This window comes from Nipponia nippon, unplaced genomic scaffold (assembly GCF_047370975.1).
Source record: "Nipponia nippon isolate SJK-2023a ecotype South Korea unplaced genomic scaffold, ASM4737097v1 scaffold_5, whole genome shotgun sequence".
Lineage (NCBI taxonomy): Eukaryota > Metazoa > Chordata > Aves > Pelecaniformes > Threskiornithidae > Nipponia > Nipponia nippon.
The window spans coordinates 87,278,371-87,299,923 of record NW_028262369.1 but is presented as its reverse complement, the minus strand read 5'-3'; the positions used below and the strand labels follow the sequence as shown (position 1 = coordinate 87,299,923).

Here is a 21,553-nt window from a genome sequence, read left to right as displayed (position 1 = left end):
GGATATTTACTGTTTAGAGAAGTCCTTGGACACCTCAGCAAACTTTGTCTTGTTTCTCTGTCCAAAAGCTATATATAGACTTTGCTCAATCAAGGTCTGAGCAGCTGCTGCTGCTGCTCAGATGTTGTGTGAGCAGAGCTAAATATTTTTGAGAGTATAAAAGAGTGACAAGATAACTTCAGCCATTTTGCTTTGAAAGAACCAGGTGTTTGTCTAGCTTCATAGTAACAGAGGAAAGAGAAACTACCTTACAGGCAGATTTATCTGTGCTATTTCTTAGTCTGAAACTGACAGAGACTGGCAGGTATAAATAATGCATCTTAAAAACTTTAAGACTCGTAACAGCTCTGTGAAGCTACTTAGTTACCATTTGGGTTACCTTGTTCTTCACGTCATGACACATCAGGCAATGCCTACAGTTATACTGCATCTGACTCTCCAGGGCTTGACCTAATGATGCTCTGTAGGTGCTATGACAGCATGATATTCTATAATCATAGCAGGATAATAAAAATTTCATCAAAGAGTGAAATGCTGCTATCTTGGCTGTGAAATATGGCAGTACATAATAATGTATCCTGACAGCAGTGCCTTTTTCTCAATTGACATTTGACCAGGAAGCTTGCAGGTAGGAAAGCTTCTCTGCAAAACCAATTGGAAGATTTTTAATGCCTCAGAGTAATTAAGGGTCTGTTTCCATTTCTGCTGATGGATAGACAATAGGACCAAACTGGAACCCCCTCCATCATTTTGCTCCCCTCCCCAAACTATCAGACGTGAGAAGGATTGGCGGGGCAGGAAGGTGCACAGGGAGCGGGAGGTTAGGAAAATGATGGGTATGTATAGCCTTGAAGGCGAGGATCAGTATCTGCAATTTGAAATGGCAAAGAAACAGATTTCTCCTTACCGAGCAGGGAGTTGGGTTAGGAGAGACAGAGGGGTTTTGGACATGCTGTCGTATGGCTAGTGGGTTAGGGGTGAGGTTAGACCCTGACACTGTCCTCTTGTTCCTGAATGTCCTCCAGTAAATTACTTTGTGTTTGACTCTCCCACCTGGAAAATACCCCCCTGACATAAAGTTCGCATTAACACGAAGCGCAGGCCAGCCTACCGGACAGACAGCACAGAGTTAAAACAATCAGCTGTCCTTAATTTAAAAAGAACAGAGACTTTAGAGGAACCTGAGCCGTGATTTCACGCTCAGCCTCGCTGCTGTCAGCCGGAGCTGCCAGGACATTCCCGCCGCCCGACGTGAGGAGCCTTGCTTTTAAAAAACATGGGCACTTTGGGGGGCAGACGGCGAGCGCCAGCAGAGCCGGTCCGGAGCGGGGGGTGCCCCCCTGCCCCCGGGCCCGGCTGAAGCCGCGCTGCCGCCCCGGCTGCCCGCGGCCGGGCTCGCCACCGCCCCGCCAAACGCCGCTCCCGGGGCCAGGCCGCCTCCGCCCTTCCCCCGGAGGGGCCCGTCCCTCCGCCCCGGGGCTGCCCCGGCCCGGGGGTGCCCGGGGGGCCGGGGTTGGCGGCGGGGCGGGGCGGGGGAGGGCTCGACCGGCTCCGGCTCCCCGGCCCGGCCAACCCGCGGCCGCCGGGGCTGAGCCATAAAAGCACCGGGAGCCGGCGGGGCCGCGGCTCCAGCTGGCCGCAGCCGTGCCCGGCGCGCCTCGGGGTGGGCAGCCCGGCTGGCCCCCTCCTGCCGCCCGGCCTCCCCCAGCCCCAGGGACCGCGCCGGGCCCCCTCCCCAAGATGCTGTTTTGGCACACGCAGCCGGAGCACTACAACCAGCACTCGACCGGCAGCTACCTGCGGTGAGTCCCCGCCCGCCCCGGGCAGCCTGAAACCCCCGGGGGTGCCCGGCGCCCTCGGCCCCCGGCACGGTGTCGGGTGCGGGGGTTTGTCCTCCTCCATCCCTGGAGCCGCCCCGGCGGTGGTACCCGGCGGTGGTACCCGGCGGTGGTACCCGGCGGTGGTACCCGGCGGTGGTACCCGGCGGTGGTACCCGGCGGTGGTACCCGGCGGTGGTACCCGGCGGTGGTACCCGGCGGTGGTACCCGGCGGTGGTACCCGGCGGAGCCGCGGCATCGCCCGGTCGCTCCGGGGCCGCTCTGGGAGCCCGGTGTGCCCAGAAAATAACTTTCTGAGAAGTGTGGGCTCTTCTTTTGTCTTTTTCCCTACTTTTTAGCGCCTAGTTAGACAGCTAGCCGCGGTTTTGCTTTATGGCTTTTTGCCGGCTTCCCTCCTCTCAGGGGCTGAGGTAGTGCGGTGCAAAGGGAGAAGGTGGGACAGCTGCGGAGCGCCGTCAGAAGTCTCTGGAAAACGCCTGCTGGCAAACTAAGAGGGCATCCAGTTTTCTCAGGACGGGATTTATTTCTCTTCTTTTTGGGACGACGGGTAAAAAGCTCAGAATTTCACTTTCTGAACTTGTCTAAACCAGCTTTTTCCTGCTTCTACACAGTCGCATTTAATTAAATGTGCCTAATTTAAGCAAAAGGGCTGCTAAACAATAGTCTGTAACGTGTAGCACAAACCCGTATTTCCTCTCTCCAAGACAACAAAGCAGACAACTTTGGGAGTTTCCTTTCTGCTGGGTGCTTCTGAATTTTTTTTTTTTTCCTAAATATGTAAAGCTGAGCTCTCAGCTGGTGTCAATTGCTGCTGCTCTGCTGAAGTGTGATTTTGCTGAATTGCAGCAGCGGAGAACCCAGCTGTGGCTCAAGAGCCTTGCTTTCAAAATGTACCCCCAAATAACCACTGTTGAGAGAACATCGAGTTTGTCCGGCAAAGCGCTTCAAACACAGATAAATACTTTCCTTTCAAGGAGGCACGCAATCTTAACTATTCCTGCTCCCTATTGGTGTATTTGCAAAGGATTTTTTTTCACTGAATAATTTCCCATTATCAAATGATACAATACCGTGAGAATCTTGCTTCCTGGCAGCTTCCCTGTTTCTTCATACAAGGTGCTTCACCTCCTTTCTCTATCCCAGTAAGTCTATTTTAACACCATGTATGTGGCAGAAGTCTTGTTCTCTCTTGCCTTGTGCTTGTGATGTGAGTAGTTGAGAACAGCGAGGATGGTAGTAGCAGATGAGCCTCAGCATTGGTACTTGTGTGTACGGTTTCTGTGTTAGAGAGCATTTACAGTGCTCAGGTTGCTTCATTAATACCATGGATTTGTAGCACCAGAGTGTTCCAAGATCATCAAGTCTGGATCAGGCTCGAGTCCACAACTCAATTTCCTTGGAACTGGCCAGAAAACACATTAGATTATTTCTCCTGCCTTGAATGCTGGCTGGGGGGATAAAGGATACCTGATCTGGCAGGAAGGCTGCTAGCATGAAGGTAACCTGTCAGTGTTTTAGGAACAAACTTCAGCTTTAGTGAGTATCTGTCACTGTGATCGTGGTGGTTTTGATCTGGGACTAAAAGCCCTAAAACCAGTTTTATGGCAGCAATGGCCTCAGGTGTTTCAGGGAAGGTCAGTTGAATAAAACCCTTGTTTTTTGTAGGGATTTCTAATTCTGGCCAATTGACTCTCCGTGGGAATGTGTCAAAACATGCATTTCTAGAGGGGCATTCTTCTGCTGAGCTGTGCCTTGCTGGAGGCTCTCCATACCCACTTGTAGCGACTTTCTGGAGGGAGCCGAAATAGTACAATCCTTGAAGTAGCTGTAGGAAAAGTTTGTATCAATTACACTTTGCTGAGATCACAGGCTTTGTGCACATCTGAGACATCTGTGTGAATTCTGCTGTACCTCAGTGGTATTTGTAGTTATAGCAAGACAATGCTACAGAAAAATCCTCGTAAATCTTCATTCATTTTTATGGAAACGTTGTGTGTATTTCATTCTCTGTTCTGCCAGATGGCTGAACTGTTTCAAGTAACTTTCTCCCTTCCCAGGTAAGTGGACTAACCCTTGGTTAAGACCAGAACTGTAAAGCTTTAGCATAAAGGTGAAACTTGGGAGAGTTTTAAAGGTTTCCACTTTTTTTTTTTTAAGGATGGGAACTGTTGTAAAAGCCTGCTTTTTCCAAAACTTGATTTGCAACTCTTGAGTGAAGAGAGTTGAATAAATATTGTGATTTCTTATATACCGATAGCTTAGAAATTCTTTTAAGCCTTGGTCTGTTGTTCACAAACTTATAAGTTCCAAACACTTTTAATAAGGTGAAATATTTTAGAAGAGCTTCATCCAAGGCCATGGATCCCACTGGCCATTAGTTCAAATACTATAGGAATAAAAATGTGATTAACTTGTGTGGCTTCATCAGTGCTTTAATATGGCAAAGCTTTCTAGAAACCAAGTTGTGGATTCCTCCATGCTTACAGTCTTTGGTGAGCAGACAGCTGTTCCTGCAAGTGTAGAGGTGTTAAGATCCTGATGTGAAATACGATATTTGAATTTTGACTTCCCCTTGCCTAAATTTCTCAACTGTTTCAGCTGAATAGGTGTACAAATTCCTCACCCTTAACTGTTAAACCTGGGCCAGATTTTGTGTGCTGTTTTTTGCAGAACTGCAGAAGCTTTCAGGTATCGGTTTTTGATCTGTTCTCATCTGTAAAGCAACACGCATTCCAATAGCATTGTGCAGACAAGCGCATTAAGAGCAAATGTTGGCATCCGGGGTGCGTGAGATGACTCTCTGGAGCAGTATCAGATCCCGCACGTGTGTGTGTGGAGCAATGCTATCTATTTCAGAAATCTACTGCAGGCATTTCTGTCACTTCATTACTGTAGTAAATCATCATCACTAAGGGGAGAAAAAAAAAAATCCTCTCTATGGCTGCAGTTAGGCAAGAGCTGTGATTATGTCAGTAATGCCAGTAAGCAAATGGGGCTGGATGCCTTTGAGTTGGTGATAATATGGAGGGGGTGGAGTTGGAAGAGAGGATGGAAACAGAGATGGGTGTTTCTTTTCTCCCATCTATATCTGAAATGGCAGGGTTTGCTCTCTGGCTTTATTTTGCCATAAATACGAGTACCTGTGTTTGAACGAGGTACTTCAGCAGTTTGCTATAAATGGTACTGTTTTACTCATGACCTGGGTAGCCTTCAAGGTTGTGGGTGCTATGAATGAATGCAGGGTGGATCATTAACTGAACAGGCAAGGAAAAAATTCTTAATGCTCTTTCCACAGGGAGCATGCCTGTACATGCTGGCATGTTCCTGAGCAGTTTTTCTTAAAGCTTTTTGTGTATGGGATTACTGAAAGGAGCAGAACTGCAGCCTCTGTAATGGGAATCTCAAGTCTTCACACATCTGGAGGAAATGGAGGAGGAAAAAATAGTCACTTCTTATTCTGAACTATCTTTGTGTTCAACATAATCCTCCTAATTTGGAAGGATATTAATGTCTTAAGTAGGTGGGCACAATGATCAGAAATGTTAGTGACATGGGAAAGGCTAATGTGGCTCTTCAGGATCAAACATGCTAAGATAAGAATGTTTATTCCTGACATCTTATTTTGTACTAATCATTCTGTTGTGCTTTCAGCCTTGTTAATACCCATTCTTCTTGGGGATTAGTGTGGGTTGGGATCAGTTTGACTGTAAATCAGCAGGCAGGTCAGCATGAACATCTTGTCAAGTAGCCAGAACTAGGACTGTGCACAAGTCCTAGTGAAGCTGCTCCTGAGCACCTGTGTGTGCATTTATGAAGGCAGCCCCATGCTCTCAAGAGCTATGTGATTCCTTGGGACCAGGTTTATTAGAGTGCGAGGAGATGTTATGAGTCAATCCAGCAGTTCATGCCATCGTTTACCTGAATGTCTCCTTTTTACACCAGAGCTGTGTTTGTTCCTTACCCTTGGCTGCTACTTGTAGACATTTTACTAATCTGACATTCAGCTGTCAAAATAAAGTGCCCTTTCTTGCCTTTTTTTTTTTTTCTGAAAGGCTTTTGTCTGAGAACCCAAGAACTCTTACACAAATATATTTCCACAAGGATGAAGAATCTATTTTTGATAATTTTTTTCCTCATCAGGTAGACTGCTTAACCAAAAAGTAAATCTGATTTATGTTTTAAAAACACAAATAGAATATTTCTGAGAATTAATTTTGCTAATGCTGTCTTCTTTTGTGTGTAGTGCTGACATCCTAGAGGCAGAAGTTGCCTTGTTAATGTGGTACAGGCCAAATTCTTTCTTTTTTTAGCTGTCATAACTCAGTGTTTTTCCAGAGACCATCTCCATTATCTCAGAGCATGAGAATCAAATGCAGATTGAGGTGAGAATATTCCGTGAAGTCTTTGTAACTGAATGTGCGTGAACTGTATGTTGCAGAGATGTCCTTGCACTGCCGATCTTCAAGCAGGAAGAACCGCAGCTGTCTCCTGAGAACGATGCCAAACTGCCTCCCTTTCAGTACGTCCTCTGCACAGCCACATCACCTGCTGTGAAACTGCACGAAGAAACCCTGACCTACCTCAACCAAGGTAGGGTTTGTACTACACTGAAGGAGGGCATATTTCCTGGGAATGATTTGTGAGAGGGAGATTGAATCCCATACTTGTGCCTTACTGGGAGGGCAGTGGGATGGGAAAAAGAGGGAAAGAGATGGGGAGGGGGATGGAGGAAAGGAGAAATATTTAATTTTTCACATTTATATACCAGATTGTCAACTGATATAAAGTAATGAAGTACCATTGATTTAACCGTTGACTGAAAGCAGCGTTATAGCATGCACAGTTCCCTGGGGCCAGGTACTGGCTTGATCTCAGACAACTTAAACTGCAGCTTCCTACCTTCGTCTTAAAAGGCCAGGTTAATTAAGCAGATTGGCAAACTTTGGGTTGGGGAGGGCCCTGAACATCGCAAGTCTCCAAGCGCTGCTGGAGGGCATTGCCAGAGGATGCATTAGCGAGTATCCAAGGGCTCCTTGGTGGTCTGGGCAGAGGGTGACATTGCTCCCACTGGCTGGGTGATGTGGCTGTGCTCAGTCCCTAACTTGACAAGTTGCTGGGGTTCAGTGCAGCAAGGGCCTCTATAACTGACCTCATAGGCTAATTTTTACTTCTTGCTAAACAAGCACCATGTGCTTCTCTAGGCTTTTTTTTTCCTCTTTGGCAGAATTTGCGCAGACACATCTGTGGTTGGAGTTTGGCTGTCACTTTGCAGCACCTCCTGCGTGTGGGTCCTGGAGGGATCAGACTTCTTCAGGCACAGATTATGCTTACTACTAAGTAAAACTTACTATGCTTATTTTCTGCCAGGTTGTAAACAAGGGCATTAGCCTAGCAACAAGCTGAAGGGTTTCTGCCCTGTGTTACTGAGATCCTCTCCTTTTTCAGGACACTCCCCCAGCTCTTCAAGCTTTGTGCACTGAGCATGAAGCTGACTCAGGTGCTGCTCTGGCTGTGTTTCTCTCCATGTTTATACAAAGCAGAGCTCTGACCTCCTTTGGGCTCTGATCTCAGGTGTGTCTGGCTGCTGGATCTGTGTTGCTAGCTGGTAGACCCATGGAGCCCACCTAAGAAGATCAGCCAAGTGCTGCAGGCTCTATCTGAGGAGCCAGATGTTTCCTGTCACATAAGCTGGCACTGTGCTGTCTCGCAGATCAAAAGATTCTTGAGACTTTTGACTGTCTTCCCAGTTTATCCATCCAAATACAGCAGACCCCAGGAGGTGGTACCGGGCATATCAAGGGTGAGATGGAGATGAGTCTTCCTGTGAAACACTAAACTCTTTCCTGTTTCAGAGTAAAAGATTTTCTGTTGTGAAAAGCAGTTGATGACCAAATATTTTAGTGTACATGAGGCAGTACCTGCTTTTTTTACCTTGGTGGGGCAAAAGTTGGACAACTCTACACAATACCATGAGTTTTAAAAAACTGTGTGACTAGAGCAGTCTAGGTTTTCCTATGTAACGTAAGACTGTTACTGCCTTTGCAGATAGACCATGTTGTGCTAGGCTTTCTCCTGCTTAGTATCACAAGGAGTTGTCTCCTGCTCCATCTTGACACAGTACTGACCTGTTTCCTTGGCAGACCAGCAGTTCTCTGTCTTCTGCATCTGTCTTTCATTCCTCAAGGGGGGAGGTGGGATGTGTCCTTGCACAATACACCCTGGACAGCATAAGGCTGGACAGGCCTGCAGGAACAAAGCAAGGGTGGGGCTGGCAGGAGCTGTGCAGTGGGGCAGAGTTGGGAAGGGGCTGGGGGAAGAAGCGGGCACTCCTTAGAGCTGTTGACTGGCCACAGTGGATGGAAACAGCATCTTTTCCTAGAGGGTCTTTGGGTTGATTAGTGGTAGAAGATGGTGCATCTCCTGACAGTTGAACGGCTCACTGCTTTCTGTTCCTCTTGGCAGGAGCTTCGCATCTGCCTGACACCTTCTCAGGAGCATCCTCACCTCATTTATTTAAGCTCCCAAGCAGTTCATCTTCCTTCTTACACTGAGATGCTCTGGGTTTCTTGAAAAACCTCTTGAAATTCAAGACTTCCTGTATGTAGATTTTTTTTTTTCCTTGATCTTGCAATATACCTACTTTCAAAGCCATTCTGCTCCACTCCAGCAGGTTGCTTCAGAGTCCACGCCATTGCCTGCACTCTTGCTCCCGGCATTGACCGTTCCCGGTAGCAAGGGCAGCCCTTGACTGTAAATTCATCTGATGTAGTCTACCTTGACGCTAAGTCCATTAGACCAAAATCCCTTGCCTGTGCTAGTTAGGAAAAAGGGGTTGGAGTCTGCTCCCATGTGGATATGAGCGGCTGTGAGAAGCTTGTGTGTTCATTTATGGTAACTACAGGTATGGGGAGAAGATGCTGGACACACCTTTCAACCAACTGATCAGAGCTGGGGAGTCTAATTTCTATTGGTGGGATATCAGTGAGGATATTGCCTGGGGTTAAAAAGAGATAAGGATTTGTCTTGCAATTCCAGGACAAAGAATCCATTTGAATTGGCAGGTAACCTCCAATTTCACCTAGAAGTTTCTGTTTAGGAACTTCTACATAAAAAGGTATTTGGTCTTTTTCATGACATCTGTGTCAAAAGCATGTTCCTCATGCGTTGACCTTCTGGAATAAAAAAATAGGAGATTTGTCTGTTTAAAAGCAAATTTTAAAGTGCTTGAGTCAAATTTTCTTCTTCTTTCAGCAATACTTCTCTGGGAATCACTTTTGATTCTTGAGCTATATAGTTTCTCAGCAGGTACCTGTTGTGTAGGTATTTTCCCATCCCTTCTCCAAAACCAGAGGAGGATGCTGCAACTCTTTACTTTGATCTGCTCAACACAAGCCAGGGAATCCCACACTGACCTCAATTGTCCTGCCTGAGCTAGAGCGAAATGCAAGTTAAAGGCTCTGACAGAAAATTAATCCCATTAATAGAATCATGTTGTATGAGCCTGAGGAGGTATGTGAAGGGGACCTTGAGGCAGCCCAGGTCTCTGGAGCCAATACTCATGGCATGGCAGAAGAGGTGACTGACTCTAGAGCACTGTGACCCAGCTGCAATGCCATAGCCATCTCATGAAGCAATTTAGGTCATTCCTTACACCTTATCGCCTTATGCGGACTGTAAGCAAAGGGACACCTTTTGCACCTTACCCTCTTTCTGTGCTTATCATGGTCTGGCCAAACACTGTTACATAAAACATCCCTTCTTCCTTGTATGCTTGAGTTTTGGGATGGATTACTTTAGCAAATGGGTAACTTCATTAATGGTTGTCCCTCTACCCTGTCTGCGCTGGTGAGAGCTTCAGTCATAGCTGGCTCCTAGTAAGGCAGATACACAGTGGCTGTCCCAGCTCCAACAAAGCAATTGACATCCAGTGTGGTTACCTACCCAAATCGTGAGGACTGGGTTTGGAGTTTTCTGCTTGCTGAGTGACTCTTGCCACTTGCTGTCGAAATGTTCTTTCCCGACTTGAGCTCTTTGCCTCTCAGTAACTGACCTTTTGTCACCATTAAGCAGCTCTGCTCCCTGCCCAAGTGATGTGCACTTACTCCACATGTGACTGGTTCAAGGGCGGTTAGTGAGTGGACCAGCTCAGGAGATAGTCCATGCACAGAACTGGATGGAAGAAAGGTCAGGTCTGACAGAGCTATGGAATGGGGAAAGCTAGAAGAACTGGGCAGCAAATTGAAGGCCAAGTTGCATAGCAGAGAGAAAAGAGGAACTGATGGATTCAGGTGAGATCTGAAAGGGTTCCATATGGGCTAGGAAGAAGGGCTGTCCAGTGGCTGCATTTGTGTACAAATGGGAGAGGGCTCCAGGCTTGTGGAGCATAATGACTTCTCATGAGCCTTCTTGCTGGATAGACCCACAGAGGTGGTCAGTGGCATTGAGGAGGAAGAGGTCTTTGGCCTGGGTTCTCCACAAGGATGAAGGAAGCTGAGAGGACTCCTGAGCCAGAGACCAGTGTTTTCAGCAAGGGCAGGGGAAGCATTTGAGAGGGAGCATAAGGGAGTGAGCTTTGCTGTTGTCTTAAGTTGACTTGGGGACATTCAGCAGTGGCAGGCTTCCAAGCTTGTCTGCTCCAGTTTGAAACCATGACTGCTCCCTGGCTGCAGCTCTAGAACCAGCCTGTAAATGAAGTTAACTAGAGTCAAATCCTTAGCTTGGTTTCCAAAGACTGACTCATTACACTTGTCCTTCCCGATCTCTTCCCCCCCTGCCTTCCCACATTCTTTGGGAAACCAGAGCCAGCGCCCTGTTAGCCCAAACTGAATATGATCTTAGTTTGCTAATCCTTAGGGCAGTTCCTACATTAAGAGATCTTTACTGGACCTCAGGAGGATTACTCATCCGATGGGACAAAGTATAGACTTATTAGTATAGTTTCTTAACACCACTCCACCTTCAGTCCATGAAACTGGTAAAGGTGCTGTGTCCTCACATTAGGAGCTGCTGCTGGCATTGCTCCTTTGGTTGGGGTTCACATCTGTCAACAGAGCTACACTGTCCAGAAGTCTGCAGCACAAACATCGCCTAACGTTTTTGGAACTAGCCCGCCTTTTAGCACTATTTCAGTGTCTCTTGTGGATAGGGATTTTCAGACAAACAATCAACCAGCAACCATATTACAAACCGCTGCTTTAGCAAGAGGGCTTGATGCAGTTGCATATTCCATGGTCTGCAGTCATATGGGGTGTGGTTTGACCATGGCTGGTTGAAACTAGTTTTAAACACGGACAGAAATGAGAGCAATGAAGGTGGTTCCAGAAATTGCACCACGAGGAATGTGGAGGAAACAAGCACTGTACAGTAGATCTGAATACTAATAAATGTGGGGAAATAAAATCATTCCTTTAAAAAACAAAACAAAACGCCAAAAAACACAAAAACCTGAAAGTCTTTGCCCAAGGGAATCGGCTCGTAGTGCCAGAACCACATGTGGACTGTAAGCTATTCAAGTCATGATTTTGTTTCATGACCAGCATTGGGTTGGCTCAGAGCCTCAGATCTAAATTACTCCAAGTAGAGGGTGGTTAAGATTAATGGCAGGGGGTCACTGAGAGCAGGCTGTGTGATGAATCCAGCCCTGTCCCCCAGTGGTACTTCAGAGTAACTGGCCGTCACCTGCCTGTAAAGTTTTCCTGGGCTCTGTTCAGCTCTCCAGATCTGCGGTATGTGACTTGTGGTTCTTGGCCATGTGAAGATTTTAGTCTACAGCTGGTTAGGGTTAGGAAGGCTGGCCATCTCTGCTTTACAGTGTCTTCCAGGAGTCATCTTTATTGCCAGTCCTAGACAGTTCAGAAAACAAACAAGCCAAAAACCCAAACCATGAGAGAAAACCACTAACATCTGAGGAGGCCTGTGATGATATTTGGAGTGTTGCTGTAGAGGTGCATAAGCAACAGATGCCTCATGAAGCTAAAGATGGACTTGGTTTGAGTCTGGGTCACATCTAAATGAAAGCTCCAAATTTTAGCCCTCAGGTGCAAAGGCATGTATCCAGGTTCAAGACGTGTGCATAAACTGGTACGCTTTAAACTGTGCTGTCTTTAAAACCTGCTGGGTGTTGTCCTGCCTCAACTCACTGCAGACATGTCCTGGTTTCTCCTCCAAAGAAAGGTGCAGAAAGCACTGGGCAACAAGCAGCTGAAGAGGACATCTTGAAGCTGATTACTGATTGCTTCGGTAGGAGATGAAATCGCTTGCAACAGAAGGCAAATGAGAACCTTTGCCTCTCTTAAAAAGCCTAAAGTTAAAATTCAGTTGTCTAATCTACAGCCAAAGAACCCAGTTTTAAGCACTGAGATTTACAGTAAATGAAAAAAGCTGTTTTGTATTGACGTTAACTCATACGTAGTTGAGTTTTTATGGGGTCACAACTGTCTGAATGTTTGTAGTTTTCCTGGAACAATTCTTTATTTGCCTAAATGAAGTGTAGAGAAGGCTGAGTGACCAGCTCTGCCTGGGTGTGCTTCTGGTTTAATTATAGCTCTGTTTGTGGGGATATTTTTGCTTTGTCCCATGCTAAGAACTGCCTCTTTTCCTAACAATCACTGCCGTTACTGACCAGGCCCTGGGTATTTCAAGGAGCTCTGCTGCTGGTGGCCTCTCCTGTGTGAACATGCACTCCACCCTTGCCTGAGATCACAAGCACAGCAATGACTTTGTGTTGTCGAGACTGTGAATATCAGGTGCTCCCTGGTGGCTGCTCACCTATGCATCCTTGATCCCTGATCATTGTGGGGTGCCGTACTGCTCCTTGACCCCTTTCCACTCTGTTCCTGGGTTTGGATGGCTTAAAAAATGGCTAACAAAGCTGGTTTATCTTTCCCGTTTCTGAGACTGGCTACTTGGTATTTTTGGTTCTTGTGGTGCACCTCTTCGTCTTTGGAGAAGGAATTTGTCTCCTGCCTGACTTTGAAGACAGCTCAGAGTAGGTTTTGGTGTCTCAGCTGAAGCCATTAATTGTGCTAGCAGCAATTTCCCCATATGTTTGGCAGCTCTGTCTTCACTTGGCAGCCCAGGATAAACAACCCTGTCTCCAAACCACACCATCCCTAAGCTTACTATGAATCTTGCTTCAGATGACAGGGCACCTCTGCATAAGCAGAGCATCTGACTTCTGTTGTCCCTAGGAAGCTAGAATCTCAGTTGTCTTTTAACCAAGAGGCTGTTTTCTATTCTTTCTGTAATCCTTTCTTCTGTTGCTAGCATCTGGATGAAATTCAAATGGGATTGTGAACTTGCTGGATTGTAGCCTGTGCACAACTCCTACTGGAAGCCCCTAGACTGTGTTTTGTTCTCCTGCTTCCATAAATCTTCTATATCTGTGAAGGAAGGAAGTGCACAGAAGTTTTTTTTGAGTGTAGTGAGAAGTAAGAGAATATCCGTAAGATTTTTTCCATATATTCCATGTCACCTTTTTACTTTCCTCCATTATCCGTATCTACTTTGAGATTCTTGTAATTATAATAGTGAAATTTTTGCCTGTGTTTTTACAGCATTTGCTGTTTGTATCAATGTACCTGTCAATCTGAGAAGATGTGGAGATTTTTCAGTTAGATTCCCCTAACTTGCAGTGTCCTAAAAGATCACATTTTAGACAGCAATAAGAAGCTTGGGAAGCACTGTAGGTTTGACATGATTAGCTGTTTTTATAGGTGTAATGTATGATACCTTCTTTCTAAAGAGGCTAGGAAAAAAATGCCTTTTTTTCCCCTTTGCTTCTTACCAAGCATTTATTATGTGTACCTGAAACTAGACAGCAAGTACTTGAGCAGTGAGATTCCTCTTGTCCTAGCTCGGTGCCACATTTGTGACCTGTGTCGAAGGTGCAGTCTGCTTTGATGGAATGGTTGTCAATCACACCTTCTCCCCTGCTCTGTGGTAGGCACTAACTGAGTAGCCAGGTGTGGGAGTGGGACTTCTTTCTCCCAGTTTCTTACTGTGGAAACGTGGTGAAGGAAGCAACTTACCTGAGGGCATCTGAGGGAGCTGCTGGCTGGCATCAGGAGTTGTACTCAGCTCTTCTGCATCCCTCTTCAGCACCCTCACCCAGGACCATTCTTCTTAGTTATCTGAAACTCAAGTAAATATTACACACAAAACTACTCTTACAGAGCTATAAAACTTGTTGTCCAAATTGACTTAGAACAGGTTGAAACCAGAAAAAGCCTGTATTTTTTACTTACACAGAGGGGACTGACGTTTTCTGAGCTGGACAGATATGACTAAGATAGTCCTGGGTGTTTCAAGTACATGCTAGAGAAGTGGAAATACAGGAAGAAATGATTTTCACAGGGTAGATATTTTTTCAGCTTTCCATCAGATGTCCCTAGTCTCTTCACTAATTAATTTGTATTAAAAATCAGAGTTTATACCATGGCTTAGATTAGGTGGGGTCCAACAAAGTGGACGAGGTCCATGCAAGAGAAGCCCAAGTGCACACAGTGAACTTAGCAACTGGGATTGTTTCTGTGTGTACTGGCTGGTTTTGTGTCCTTGATTCAAAGTTAGACTGCAGTCTTGGAGGAATTCAATGTACATCCCTCTCTTTTGAGTGGAAACCACTGTAAATAAGTTTCTGTTAGTGCCTGTTAGCTATGAAGTGTCACCACTGTAAAATAGACCATCTTCAAAAGTCTGGGAAGAGCAGGGCTTAGCCACATGTTCATATAGTAAATGAGCACTGAAATTTTCCTGCAGCAAACTTCGCTCTGAGGCATGCATTTGGCTTTCCCACAAGAAAGAGGTAGGGAAAGAGAAAGAAGGGGCCAGAGAAACCCCCTTGAATTGGGGACGGATTGTAAAAGGAGGAAAAACATAGGAAGAGACATGATGACAGTGCAGCTCTATGGTGTAGTAGTAGAATTAGTAGTTGTATTGGTCTGCTGTGTTCCTGTAGTCTTGCTGTCCTGGTGGCAGTGGCAGGTAGAGCAGGTATCCTCAGTATTGGATACCTCCGATGGGTACCAAAACACAGTGGAGCTAAGGTAGCTTTGCTGCAAAGGGAAACAGTCAGGAGGCAAGTGAAGAGCACGACTGCGAATACTAAGCAAGGCATGTATAAATTGCGGTTCTTATGGCCACAGTATAAGCAAGTTCAGAAGGAGATTGTACAAAAGAGGAGTTTGTCAGCATTGCTCATGACTGGGCAGCTTGATATAGATATGATCTGGACACTGAATACGAGAAACTGGGAAGTTATGGACAGGAAAGGGAGGGCTGTATCCACCCTTCTCCATTCCTGCGTGCTTATAACTGCGTGCTGTGTTGAAGATGAGATGTGGGGCAAGATGGGCTACTGTGTCAGGATGACTCTTGTGTTCCTTTTGCATTTTCTGGCCCACAGTTTGTCCTCCTTTGCAGGATTTCCATGTTCCTAGCATAGCGGGAGCTTTCAGGGTGGCCTATTGTGTAGCTGGTGAATTCATAATATCCACTGGATAAACATCTCCTACAGCATCTTGTCAAATGAGGCTGCAGTAAGCAACTGCAGAATATCCACTGCCGTTTGTGGCCTGGGGAGGGAGGATTCTGCCCTTGCTCCTTCTCCTGCAGAGTGTCCGCGCATGGGACGCTTCAGCACGTCTTGTGCTAAGTTTTATTTTTGCTTTTGTCTGGCTAAAAAGGTGTGGGCAATCAAGCATGCCAGTTCAGATGCCAGCTCTGTCACCTTTGCCTGTTTACCCTGTGGCTTCATTAATCTTTCTTGTCAGAAAAATCTCTGTGTGTGCCTGATGCCCTGAATAGTTGCATTTGGCTGTTTCAAAGGTGATCCTCCTGCCTGCTGGATGTGCTTTGGTATAGCAGGAGAAATGCACAGGTTTTTTTTCCCTCCCCCTCCTTCTGCATGCTGCATTCAATTGTCAGCATTCCTTTGCCTTTATCTGTGCACTATTTAGGATGTCCATATAAAGTTGCTAAATGGAATTTTTATTGGCCAGCTTGGCTTAATAATCAAACAGTTTCCAGGCTGGTTCTGTCTAGTGCTGTGTGGATCCATTCTGAGAAAGACGACTTGCAGTTGGTTTTTTTTTCTTTCCACCGACTTTTGTTGAGGATATTGCTTAGTATAAGGTTAGGGTTTAATTAATTGCTGGAAAGGCAAGCAGACTGCTTGGCTAGATTAAGTAAGGCCTGAGTCATATTGGTCTGGAACATCAGTGTCCTAATTGGAAATTAGTGTATCGTACCGGTGTTTTGTGCAGAAAACCACAAAATGCATCGTGCAAGTGGCCCTTGAAACGTAACACCAAATCAAAAAAAACCAAGCAGGATATTGTAGTTGTGTAGCAAATAATATTTGAATAAAATGTAACTTTGAGCTTGAAATAATGATAATCTTCTATAATCAGAAGTTGCCTAGAATTCCTGATGGCTGACTAAATTCAAGCAATTGAAATCAGTTAAACTGTTACAGATTGTACCTTTTGAGCGTGTGAAAGAGTTCCCATGTTGAACTAAATTATTTTTCATCCGTAGCAAATTGTTGACTTTCAGTTCTTTTGTCCCCAAACTAAGTGGTCATGCCTGCATTTAATGTGCGTTAATTACTAAAGACAATAAAAGTTTAAAAAGTAAACAGTCTATAAATCCTCTTTAAAATAGATGCAATTGCTTTATGAATCACCAAGCAGGAACTCTCTGGACCTGGGTGGTTACTACTTTGCTAGATACTACTCTTGTTTGTAAAATAGAGTTGCTCAAACTCTAGCCTAGGAGGAGATTGCATAAATTTGCTGTTGCTCAGGGAATGTCTGTTCAAAATACAAGTTACAGTGTATCAACACCCGCCCAGGTTTTTATTGGTGCCCCTGAAGCTTCCAGTGAAGCTGGGAGACAAATTGCATCTCAGGAATTTAATGTGGTTTTCCAAATATTTATTACCGTTCTGTTCCCTGCCTGAGGTAGGGAAGAAGGGTTGTGGCAAGCTCTGTGCGAGGGGAGCACCAGGGCAGGCAGGCAGGCAGGAGGCTGCTGTGGCCTCAGCTACACTGGGGATTTGCTTGCAAAATGTGTTCTTCATTTCAAGTAGTGACAGAGATGCTTTAGGGGCTCTTGTATGTATGTGTCCAATATTACAACGTGACCAGAGACCAGGCTGGTCACCAACTCTGAAGCTATCTTGAACCTGTGTTGCCTGTGGTGGTGCAGCTATGGCCAATGTTGAGAGCATGGAAGGAAAAGGGGTTCAGCAAATTGCTGACCTTTAGCACCGGGTTTAAGACTAATGTTCAGCAATGTTGAATATCATCCCGGTAAAGGGAGACTGCTGTGAAACTGCCACCGCTGTTCTCCATTGCCACAGATGTTTTCTTCAGGCTCTTTCTTCCATCTGAGCCCTGTGGATGTTAAACCCTTGTCAGCTGAGGATCAGATACTGCCCTGGTCAAGGTCAGACCATTTAATCAAATCATTGCAGAGTCTCAGCATCAGTACCCTCTGCCCCTGTCTCTAGCTTTGCCACCAAGCGTTGGCTTGGAAAGATGTAGTCTAACCTGTATTAATCTGAGACAGATGGAAAAACTCAGTATGGGGGAACTCTCTCTATTCCAGCTGTATGTTTTTGGCTTTGCTAGTTGCAGTCTGTCTTGGAAACTGGGACTACAGTTTGTTTTAGTCACACTTGCAGCCGCATTTCTTTACAGATTTAGATACCTGAGTGAGAATGACCTGTTACTGATTTAGTTTTAGCAGAAAATTGCAGTCCATGCCTGCTAGTGCTGATGAGTCAGTGATGCAGGATTCATAGATGATCTCTGTACCAGAGCTTTGAGTGACTTCTTTGCCCTCTTTGACGCCAGGGGGAGTTCAGCTTTCTTCAGGTTAAGTTGCTATTATTTGCTTTATTTTACAAAGGGATCCTGTTTTCCAGCATCCAAGTACAGATTCTTTAGTTTTGTTTTTTTCCTTGCAATTGCTATAATTGCAGGGCTGAGATTGTAATTCACCATTTCAGGAGTTTTGCTTGTAGCGACAGTGGAAAACATAGGGTAAACAAGGTTTGGAAAGTATTTTTCGAGGGAAAAATATAATCCAAGCAGTTTGGTGCTATAAAAGCACAAGTATCTGAGCCCTGTCCATGCTATACCAATGAATTCTGGGTACCATTAGCCACAAATCAACGTATTTGCTGGAATAAGTTGTAGGGACAATGAATTGTTCAAAATTAATACCAAAACATTTATATATAAAGAAATTGCGAGGAAGTAGGACCAAATTCTCACTGATCGAGTTCCACAGAGATGAACTGCATGTTTATGAAGCTTGGCTGGGAGCAGTCTTGTTTTGATAGCAGTTCTGTGTAGTAACTGGAGTTAAACATTCAGAGGTCGAGGGCAAAGCAGTTAGCATAAAATACCATTTTGATTGAGGTTTTTCATGGCGTAAATTGAGTTCAAGGGCTTACATCAGATGACCCATATATCTTTCATCAAAGCATTTTATTTCCTCTTTGGTTTTCCATTTAATATTAACTCTGTCTCCACTACAGTTTCTTTTTTACCAGTGGGCACAATCTGTTTCTAACTCCATCCAATCTGAATCACTCCCATCAGGAGATGTGTGGTGCCTGCTGTCTGCTGGGTTGCAGTATTGTTCCTATTCCATGCAAGTGGTTGGAAGATGCATGCTGCGGAGTTTTTGAGTGCTCGATGCTAGTTTGAAGGGAACATGGCTGATGTTTTTATGCTCATTATTTTCTTTTATCTCATTTGAACTACAAATAAGCAGATCAGGCTGACCAAAGAGTAGGAGTGTATCAGTGCACAAAGGTGTCCCAAACAGCTGCTCATTGCTGAGAGACTCACTGAGTGGCTGGCAGTGCTTCTGGTTCTACCATTGCCTTCCTCTACAGCACAGCTCATGCCACTTAATTTCTCTGTCCCTGTTACCCCATCTGAGTACGGTCATATATGTATTTTACTGTCTTTTGGATGCTCGTGGTCTGAAATACTAAATTAATTTTCTGTAATGATTAATTAGCCTCATATTTGCATGGGGATGAACTGTAAGTGCAAGAGACACTTGGCTGTGTAAATTGGTTTGAGGCAATGAACTGTATCACTCTGTAGCTGGTGAAATCTATCCCCAAACTGAGCCATCAAGCAGCCAAATACCTCATACAACATAGATACACATGTACAACATATACACAGATACATAATACAACATAGAAAACTGATTTTGTGAACCTAAGCCTGATCTTTTTTATGCTAATGCAACAGTATGGATTATGTGGGGAGATATGTAATCCCTCTAAAAATTGCCAAGTAGGCAATATTAACATGTATCAGTGGGAACATTAGAAAGTCTCTTGAGTTAAAGTGTGGAAGACCTCAGTTTCAGGACTGTGGTTTACAAAACCCACTTTTGTTGTCCAGCAGTCTTCAAAGGAAGGTCGCTATTGCTATTTTCGTTTATGTATGCTCAAAGAATTGGGTTAAGATCTATGCATGTTTCCAGTGCTTAATTTGGTACTTCATATGGTGTATTCTCCCCTTTCCCCATGCCCTAAGCCACTTGCTGCATTCAAGGGTCATTTCCTGTTTGCAGAACTCCTATTGACATCAGTAGGAGTGTTGTGCAAACATTTGGGGCTTCAATATGGCCTCTCTTGTCCTTTATTTTTTTTCCTGTCAGCCAGCTGAATAAGCACAATTATCCCTGTGCTCTAGTGATATGGTCTGTATTCACGCGGGTAACCGGAAAAGCTGGGATTCCCAAAAGGGAATCTGCCTGAAATGTGGTGCCCTCCTGTCATAAGTCTTCTATTTCTAGATCCAGGTCCAGAAATGTAGCATTTTTTTGTCTCTGCTGGTAGCAACTGCTTAGAGGGAGATATATCTGCTTTGCAGTTTTCTGCAGGGCCAGTTCTGAGGAGATACTGGTTGAGCCAGAAAACCCAACTGATCTCCTTCTTGGTACCTGCCTTGTCGTACTTGTGCATTTTTCAGTAAAAGGGAGGATAGCAAGATGAACAAGAAAAACTAGCTATAAGGTATACATATGCTCCATTAATCCTAATGGTCCTGTCCTGCCTCTGTACTGGCTGTAGGTTTATTGTACAGAGTTGGTCCTATACAATGAGGTTTTATGCTGTCTTAGCCATTTCTGCTCAAGGTATAGGGACATCAGTCTCCTTTGTCTACTGGCAGCCTTGGAGGGAGATGTTATTTCATAAACCAGTTAGCTAAATTCTACTGAACTGGCTAAATTCCTTATGCTGAGGGTGGTGGTGGCAGTGGGGTGCTGGAGTATGAATTCCCTTTGTGGAACTGGTCCTTGCACATCCTGTAATACCCATTGCTGCTTCCACGTGCGTGTCTGAAGGAGTGTTTGTGCCCTGGGCAGCCATGGTCAAGGCCTTATGGAACAAATCTTGTATTTCTGGTTCACCGAAACACCTTACAGACCTGACTGCTCTCTGAAGAAGGAGAGATTTTGCCCAAGTTGCTATCCTCTGCAGAATAGTGCCTAGACTTGTTGTGCCAGCAGCTCTTCACACAACCATTGCTTCAGCAGAAGGGACAGATGAAGGCAGTGCTGTTGCAGCCACGTGACACTGGGGGACAACTGCCTTCAAACACTTTGGTGACTTTCTGAAGAGTGACCAGAAAACTGTAGCAGCCCTGGGAGACAGACTATGATTGATGCCCTAACTGAGAGCTTTTAGCAGCCAAAAGACAAACCTTCCCCTTAGATTTCTGCTGTGTTTTAGTGCCTACTCGATTACTGGGGGCAAATGCATTATGTTACCAAAAATGAGCTTTCCCTGATCAAACGTATGCTTTATTAGCCACGTAAATGCCAGCATGACTCTCTCATTGCTACAACATATTAAACACCTTGGAAATGTTTCCTTAAACTCTAGGTCAGTCTTATGAAATCCGTCTACTTGAGAATAGGAAATTGGGAGAGTTTCAAGATTTAAACACAAAATATGTAAAGGTAAGGAGAAATATAGATTTCTTTTCTTCCTGCTACTACATACAGCCTCTAATGAAGGGCCTGACCTTGCTCACACTGAGACAATGGAAAATCCTTTGCCATTGTTTTTAATGGGAGCAGGGCTGATGGAATTGTTGAGTGCTAGTTTCACGGGACTGTGCAGCTTGGCTTTACAGGGCTTCAGGGGAACCTTTATTCTGTTTTTGATCATGACCCCAGAGTTTCTCTGTGAATATTGGGTTCAGGGGAATCCCAAAGTTCAGAGGTGAACATGGTCAAAACCACTGAGAGGCAGACTTGTCTCCCTTCTTAACCCCAGCAAAAGGCCTGGGTTGTTACATGTCAAATGGAGGACCCCGGTGTTTACATCGTTCTGCCATGCAGATTCTGTATAGCTCCAGTTTACTTTGGTAATGGGCATAATTATGAACATACATAACTTGGTTGTTTGGTTCTGGGGACTTTTTTGTTGTTTACCACCTCCCAAAACAGTTCAAATTCAAGAACTTGGGTCCGGATGTTGGTTCTGGATCCAACCTTCAAGCCTTCCTCTCCCAAATTCTTGTCTGTTCTGCCTCAGGATTTCTTTTGAGAAGTGGGGACTAGTTGCAAAATTTGGATTCCAATCTGGATTTCAAATGTTGTCCAAGTTTAGGCAGTTCCCTGATTGTCTTTTGGCCCATTTCAGGAAGCGTGTGGATTGGGATAAC

At 45.1% G+C, this 21,553-nt stretch overlaps 1 protein-coding gene across 1 annotated transcript in view; it reads left to right on the top strand.

The window, feature by feature from the left end:
* Positions 1 to 1,637: 1,637 nt before the first annotated feature.
* TFCP2L1 (transcription factor CP2 like 1) overlaps positions 1,638 to 21,553 on the top strand; it is a 38,481-nt gene continuing 18,565 nt past the window's right edge. The window contains exons 1-3 of the mRNA XM_087732210.1: positions 1,638 to 1,802; positions 6,277 to 6,428; positions 20,767 to 20,843. Of these exons, the coding sequence (XP_087588336.1) occupies positions 1,741 to 1,802; positions 6,277 to 6,428; positions 20,767 to 20,843 (291 nt within the window). The 5' untranslated portion in view covers positions 1,638 to 1,740. The remainder of the gene's footprint in view (positions 1,803 to 6,276; positions 6,429 to 20,766; positions 20,844 to 21,553) is intronic.